The sequence below is a fragment of the Elephantulus edwardii genome, unplaced genomic scaffold, assembly GCF_000299155.1.
Source record: "Elephantulus edwardii isolate Elephantulus edwardi_28Jun2011 unplaced genomic scaffold, EleEdw1.0 scaffold00328, whole genome shotgun sequence".
Taxonomy (NCBI): Eukaryota; Metazoa; Chordata; class Mammalia; order Macroscelidea; family Macroscelididae; genus Elephantulus; species Elephantulus edwardii.
Genome location: NW_006400078.1, coordinates 1,789,087 through 1,796,957, shown reverse-complemented (window position 1 = coordinate 1,796,957; position 7,871 = coordinate 1,789,087). Strand labels below are relative to the sequence as shown.

The 7,871-nt window shown below is 44.8% G+C and overlaps 1 protein-coding gene across 2 annotated transcripts in view; it reads left to right on the top strand.

Annotated features, from left to right (window-relative positions):
- Nucleotides 1-4,458: 4,458 nt before the first annotated feature.
- NAA40 (N(alpha)-acetyltransferase 40, NatD catalytic subunit) overlaps nt 4,459-7,871 on the top strand; it is a 13,775-nt gene continuing 10,362 nt past the window's right edge. Inside the window, exons 1-2 of one of the 2 annotated variants that reach the window (XM_006901507.1) lie at nt 4,459-4,548; nt 4,777-4,829. In XM_006901507.1, coding sequence (XP_006901569.1) covers nt 4,510-4,548; nt 4,777-4,829 — 92 coding nt within the window. In that variant the 5' untranslated portion in view covers nt 4,459-4,509. The remainder of the gene's footprint in view (nt 4,549-4,776; nt 4,830-7,871) is intronic. The other variant, XM_006901508.1, reaches the window with a different exon arrangement.

Here is a 7,871-nt window from a genome sequence, read left to right as displayed (position 1 = left end):
ATTTGAACTTCTGGTCTACATTTCCCCAGTTTGGAACAGAATTTCCCGTGAAGTCTTTTATTGGTTAGTAGAGGTTGCTGGACCCGTCCATTTCTTCTGGTCTCACGGTGAAGGAAGCACCCATGGAGCAACTGTCCTGTTCATTTCTGACTCCATCATGCCCCACTTTTCCAGGCAAATCAAACTCAAAACTCATTGCTTGTGAGTCCGAAGTAAGTCATAGCTGACTCACCAGGTTTCCAAGGCTGTAAATCACAAGGAAGGCGATTGCTAGTTCTTCACTGGAAAGCCATTGGTGTATTTGAACCGCTAGAGACATGAGGCCTTGGAGCTAGCAGTGCAGCAGCCTGTGGACTAGGCCATGAGAGCTCCCTGCAGGCAGATAGTTTTGTTATTAGTAAGAACCATCACGTCAGACTCGTAGCTGACCCTCCAGCAGGTTTTCAGAAGCAGTGACTCACACAGGAGGAGATTGCCCATCTTTCTCACTTGAAGCAACTGGTGGATTTGAACTATGTGCTTTATGGTTGGTAGGGCAACTCTTTACCACTAAGCTACCAGCGTTCCAAGTAAATAGAGACTAGTTGTTATGCCTTGAAGGGCTTCTTAGAAGGTTTTTTTGTTTTGTTTTGTTTTTTAATTTTTATTTGTATTATTTTTGTGTGAGTGTACCATCAAATCAGATCTGACTGGTACAGGAGGAGACTGTCCCTCCTTCCCCGGCAGAGCACCTGGTGAATTCGAACCATGTGCCTCTGGGATTGTAGTTGCAGCTCCTTGCCACTAGGCCACCAGAGCTCCCCTAGAAGTTTTTTTAAAAATCACAAAATAGTGGCCTAGTGGCAGAAAGCTGCACTGCAGTCCCAGAGGTTCGTGGTTTAAAATCCACTAGATCCTCTGCTGGAGAAGAGGGACAGTCTCCTCCTGTACCAGTCAGATATGATGGTACACACAGAAAATAATAAATTTTTTTTTCTATAATTATATTTTATTAATTTTCATAAACATTTACAGAGATTTTGGGCTTCCACTCATTCATTGTTGCTCTATTCTTTCTACCCTCCTCCCAGTTTGTTCTTGTCCAAATGCCACAGTGCTTGTCAAAGCCAGTTCTGATTAATCTTCTTTGTCAGTGTATCCTTTGCCATTCCCTATCACTCCTCCCTGAGAGAGACTTCACCCTGAATCATAAGGAAAAGGGGATGGCGTATTCTCTTAGCTACTTCCTGCTGAAAAGGGACGCTGTGGGTTTCAGGGTGAAGATCTTCTCTCACTACTCTAAAGGGCCCCTTTGGCAGTAGGAAACACATAGACTTTTATGGAGATTGATTTTGGAATTCAGATGCACTCTTATTGATTGTGCTTGGCTGTACATGTACATATCCTTGAAGATGTATCATGGGGGTGTTGCAACCTAGAAGACACAAATTTGACTAACAAGTTATAAGTACATGAGTCAAAAATTATGGAAAAGTAAAAGAAAAGATTCTTTCATTGTTTTACAAACCCTCCCCCAGATCCCCTCCACCATGCAGCCCTCGCTCTAGTCTCCTGTGATGACAGAAATACCCAGTTACATCTCTCTTTTAAACGGTTCTCTCCCTCCTCTGTTTCAGTGCAGTATAGATTATTGAACCCATCTTACTCAGTCTCTCCCCAACCCCAAGGACAGTCCCATTCGACAACAGTGGCATCATGTAATATTTGTCCTTTTGTGACTGGGATATTTCACTCAGCATAATGTTCTCCAGAGTCAACCATTTTGAATAATATTGCATGAGTTCCTTGTTTTTTAATGCAGCATAGTATTCCATTGTGCGAATATACCACAGCTTCTCTAGCCATTCGTTTGTTGATGGGCACTTAGGTTGTTTCCAACTCCTTGCTATTGTGAACAAAGCTGCAATAAACATGGGTGTGCATATATCTGCTTGGATGTCAGCTATGGTCTCTTCAGGGTATATTCCCAGTAGTGGAATTGCTGGGTCAAATGGTATCTCTATTTGCAACTTTTTGAGAAAGCGCCATACTGCTTTCCACAGGGGTTGCACCATTTTACACTCCCACCAACAGTGAATCAGGGTTCCAGTTTCTCCACAACCTCGCCAGCATTTGTTGCTTGCTGTTCTGTTAAATTTTGCTATTTTGACTGGGGTGAAATGATATCTCATAGTTGTTTTAATTTGCATCTCTCTTAGGGCTAGGGATTTTGAGCATTTCTTCATGTGTTTGTTAGCCATCTGAATGTCGTCTTCGGTGAAGTGCCTGTTCATATCCTGTGCCCATTTTTCTATTGGATTAAGAAAATAATAAAATTTTTTAAAAAAATCACAAAATAGGGGAGCTCTGGTGGCCTAGTGGCAGGAAGCAGCACTGCAATCCCAGAGGCGCACAGTTTGAATCCACCAGATGCTCTGCCGGAGAAGGAGGGACAATCTCCAGTACCAGTCAGATCTGATTTGACGGTACACACACAAAAATAATAAAATAAGTATTTAAAAAAATCACAAAATAGGCAGAAGAGAAGCTCTAGACATGTCATTAGGCCAGGTAACTAGGATGCCCTAAACCTCCAAAACAAATCCCATCAAGTTTGGGTTGTACATAAGGAGCCTCTGAAGTTACTCTTTTTTGTTGTTGTAAATATATTGAAGCTTTTACAAATTTAGATTTTTACTAATATAAAGCTTATTGACAGCGTTTATAGTAATCAGCTGGGCACTTCTCCTTTTTTTAAATTGATTTTCATTCAGCCACTTATGTTTGGTTTTATAACAATAATTCCAATTGTTATAAATAATTGTTGTAAATAATACCATTATTTACAAAGCCCTGTCACAGGACTCTCCCTTTCTGGTCTATTTTTCTGTTTTTAAGAGCTTCCACAGTGTTTCTCACAACAGTTGTACTATTTTGTGTTCCCACCAGCAATGGATAGGATTCCAATTACCCCACATTCTCTAAAATTTGCTAGAAAAAATAGCATTTGCTATTTTCTGTATTTTCCAAAAAAAAAACTTAGAGTGAAATGGTATCTTGCCCCATTGTTTTCTTGAACCCCATTCTTACAGCAGAAGCTGAAGGCTATCAGGCTTGTATGAGGTGGATGGTGCACCCTCTCCTGTGGGCTCCTTCCTGAAGGGAGGCTGGGGTGCCATCCTGCCTGGCATCAGCACCTCCTTGGCCTGAGTTTACACTAATGCCTGAAAGGACAGTCCTGGGAGTCACCACATCCAAACTGTTTGCCCCCTAGATAAAAAACCCAACCTGCTGCTGTCAAGTCAGCTCAGCCACGTGATGACCCAACTTGCTATCAGTCCTCCAAGGCTGTAAATCTTTATGGAAGGTCTGGGTATCTTGCCAGAGCCTTTCGGATGCTTTCCAGGGACTCGAGCTGGGAGGGCAAGCACAAGCACCCTTAAGATGTGTGCTGCGTTGGGCATGGCAGTGAGCAGGGTCAGGACCTCCAGGTTGTAAAGAGCAGATTGGCTTTGAAGGGGATCTTTTAGATTCCAGAGACTGTGCTTTTTCCAGGTGACAACCATCTTTTTTGCTCAAGTGGCTAAGAGGTAAGGAATTGTGCTGCCAACACAGAGGTACGCAGTTTGAACCCATCAGCTGCTTCACAGGAGAAAGATGAGCAATTTCCTCTCATGTGATTTATTGTTTGCTTTTGAATTGGTACATACATGGGAGGAGATTGTCCGTCCTTCTCAGGGAGCTGCTGGTGGATTTGCACAGCATGCCTTTGAGATTGCAGGACGGCTTCTTACCACGAGGCCACCGGAGCTCCCGTGTAATTTACTGCCTTTGAAAACCCACTAGAGGATCAACTATGGGTTGGTTCTTATTCACCAGTGCACAGCCAACCACCACCCAGCTTTTTATGAAAGAGTAGAGTTGTCTCTAGCCCTCAGAGAACCCTGCAGCAGCCCAGACAGGAGTTGATCTGGATAGAGTTGTGGATGCTTTGTCCCTCTGTAGAGAGCTCTTCCCTTTGGTCCTCCGCTGCCTGCTGCCCTTGCTGGCCACGTAGGCGTGCTGCTGTCCATTCAGTTCACCTTTCTCCTGTGGAATGACTGTTGACAACAGAGCTCTTTAATAACTGCCACCAGGGCCTTTCTGTCCTGAAAGTTTCTAAAATTATTTGTTCTCACCTTGAGAGGGACTGAGTGAATGAATATTTATCAGATACCATCACACTTTCTCTTTAGTCCTCCCAGTGACCAGAGGGCCAGCAAGACTGCAGTGCAGAAGCCCCACTTTCCCCACCACAAGTGTGCAGCTCACCTCCCGGAGCCCCGCCTCCCCCCCACCCCAAGAGTGCAGCCACGTGGTTGGGGAGTTTCTTGCCCTGAGCCCAGACCTTCGGTCCTTGAGGCCCCCCCCCACTGGGATTCCAGTGTGTCTGGCCACAGCGATTCCAGCCCTATTTTGCTTTCCCTGTTGCAGAGGAAGTCGAGCAAAGCCAAGGAGAAGAAGCAGAAACGGCTGGAAGAGCGGGCAGCCATGGATGCCGTCTGTGCCAAAGTGGACGCCGCCAACCGGGTGACTGCCTGCCTCCCTGCCTCCCTGCTGCGGCCGCAGCCGCTGCCTTTCATTTGACTTCTTTTGGTGCCGCTCTGTGGCAGAGCTGTGTAACTGCTGCCCAGTGCCGAGGGATGCTGTGCGGGGAACCAGCCAGAGTGGAGGGGCCTGGGGAGCTGCTGCCTTCAAAGAGCCTGCTACTCTGACCGCACTTTGCCAACACCCCCTTTTTTTTTACTGTCTCCACAGCTTGGCGATCCTTTGGAGTCTTTCCCAGTGTTCAAGAAATATGATCGGAATGGGTGAGTCAATAAACTGTTGTGCCTTTGAGTAGCTCCAGAAATTCACCTTTCAGAAGGAGACACTGATTTTCTTATTTTTCTTCCTTGAGAAGAAACAGAAACTGTGAATGGTGCCTAAGGGTGACAGAACACCTTGCTCCACCCCACCCTGATTAAAGTAATAAAGGTGACTAGAATGATACTTCATCTCAGACTGGTGTCATTTTAGAATTATGAGTGCAGTCCTTAAGTGCTTGGGTGCTAACTGAAAAGTCAGTGGTTGGAACCCACTACCCACTCCATGGGAGAAAGATGTGATGGTCTCCTTTCATAAAAATTTTTCTAAATTTATTGTACCTCCACCAAGTCCATTCTGACTCATAATGATCCGTTGTTGTTGTTGTTGTTGTTGTTGTTGTTGTTTGGTGCCGTTGAATACGACTTACAGTGACCTGGTGAACAACCAATCTGAAAACACTGTCTTATCCTGTACCATCCTTACAACCTCTGACACACTCAAGCCCATTGCCACAGTCACCGGGTCAACCCACCTGGCTGAGGGTCCTCTCGTTCGCCGCCCCTCCACCTTCCCAAGCATGATGTCCCTCTGACTCATAGGGTTTTTCTCACATACTTTACACAACTTTTGAGCAGGTCCAATCTTGGGAGAAGATGCCGTACTGAGAAAGATGGAGGACCAGAGAAAAAGAGAAACAACAAAATGAATTGACACAGTGGTTATAACAATGGGCATATCCAAGTAAGGATGGTGCAGGATAGGGCAGGGTTCAGAGTTGTAACTGACTTGAGGGCATATAATAATCTTTATGGAAGCCAATTCCCTTATCACTTTCCCATGAAGCAACTGGTAGGTTTGAACTACTGATCTTTAGATTAGCAGCCAATCACTTAACCAGTGCACCTTCACAGTCTTGGAAATCCTGTAAAGTGGTTGTACTCTGTCTTGTAGAGTCTCTAGAAATTGGATTAAAGCTACTCCTTGGAGGCAAGGATTCTGAAGCTCCATCTGACATACTTTGGGCATGTTGCAAGGAAAGACCAGTCCTTGGAGAGGGACATCATGCCTGGGAGGGCGGAGGGACACCATAGGAGAAGAAGACCCTCAATGAGGTGGATTGATTCAGTGACTGGGGTAATGCGAGTAGGTGTGTCTGAGACAGTAAGGTTGGCCTAGGATAGAGCAGGGTTCAAAGCTGTTGTACATAGGGTTGCTGTGAATGCTTGCAGCACTAACAACAACAACAAAATCGGAGCTGAAACAAAATTACAAAACCATCTAGTCTGACACCCTTGTTTTTCTGGGAAGGAAATTGGCCTCAAAGAAGTTGAATAATATTTCTATGCTTATCGACTGACAGTTGAGGTGGCTTATAATTCCTATCCAGTGACCTCTCCATGACAGTGTAATTGTTAAAAGCCATTTAAATAACCTCTGTGCCTCAATTTTTGTAACCAGAAATGAGCCTGATACTAGTTATTTCCTTTTAGAGTTGTTAGGAAGCTTGGATGTAATGCTGCTTCTAAAAGCTGTGTGACTGCTCTTACTGTAGTTGTGGTATTGATCCAGTTTGCTGTCGGATCAGGGTGAAACCCCCCTCTGTTCTTCTGGTTTGCAAAATAGGATCTGTAATCTGTTCTACCTGAGGTGCTGTTGACAAGGCATGTTGCTGTCACATAACATTTTGGCTTAGATAGAAACATGGGTTATGGTTTTAGGGAAACCTGGCTTTGAATCATAACTCTGCCTCCTGTTAAGGCCACAAAACCCCTTGAATCAGGCCGAGTTTTGTTCTGTTGTACATTGAGTCGCTCTGAATGGGAATCGACTCCACAGCCCCTAACAACAGCATGCCCCTAAAGAAGTCCCTTCTCACCTTCATTCTCTTAGCTGCTAAAATAGTGTCAGGAAGTCAAACCTATAAGATTCTTTTAAGGAAGAAAAAGCATACATGCAGTATACTGTTGTTACCCTCAACACTCTTCTCCAGCACCACAATTCAAAGGCATCAATTCTTCTTTCACCTGTAGTCCAGCTCTGTGATGCAAATAATGGCAAAAATGATGGCCTGGATCAGGCACACCCTAGTCTCCAGACTGACATCGTTGCTCGTTAGCACTCTGGAGAGATCCCTGACAGCAGATTTTCTCAGTCAGTGCAATTCATCTTTTCCTTTCCTGACTGCAGCTGCCTAGAGTGTTGATTGTGGAATCAAGCATGGTGAAGTTGTTGACAATCTCTCTCTCTTCTCCATCTATAATGTTCACTGCCATTTGGCCCAGTGGTGAGAATTTTTGCAGTGTCTACACATTGTCAAATTGGAACTGACTTAGAGCTGACCCTCTAGCAGGTTTTCAGAGGCAGTAAATCGCACAGTACAGGCTTGCCTATCTTTTTCTTTCTGAGAAACAGGTGGATTTGGACTGTTTACCTTTTGATTGGCAGCACAGCTACTTATTTCAAAGTCGGAGCTCCCTCATCCGATATGAGTATTTTAATGAACAAGTTATTGCCAGCCACATTCAGTTTGGCCTCATGTACAACAGAGCAAAATCGGCCTGGTCCTGACCCTCCCTGTGGTTGCGTAGATATTGGACTGTTGTGATCCATAGCTGTTCTTTGGCTGATTTTTGAAAGTGGATTGCCAGTCTTTCCTTCCTAGACGTGTCCTCATCTGGGAGCTCCCCTGACATCTGTTCAGCATCTTAGCAACACACAGACCTCAGCTGATCTAGGGTACCAGCTGCACTGCTCAGGAGGCTAAGCTCCTCTGTAAGCGTTTCACCACTAAACCACTAGAACCTCGCACATACGCAAATTATGACGCAAAGACTTCAACAGGTAAAAAGACGTTTGTTTTTTCAGTTGTGTGAGTTCAGTGTTGTTATTCTTGTTAGGTGCTGTTGAATACAGCTCAAACTGAACCCTGTCCTATCCTGTGCTGTCCTTGTCATCTTACCACACTGAGCCCATTGCTGCAGGCCACCGTCAGGCCAGCTTGTTGCAGATCTTCTCTCTTTCTCTGATCCTCTACCTTTCTGTGC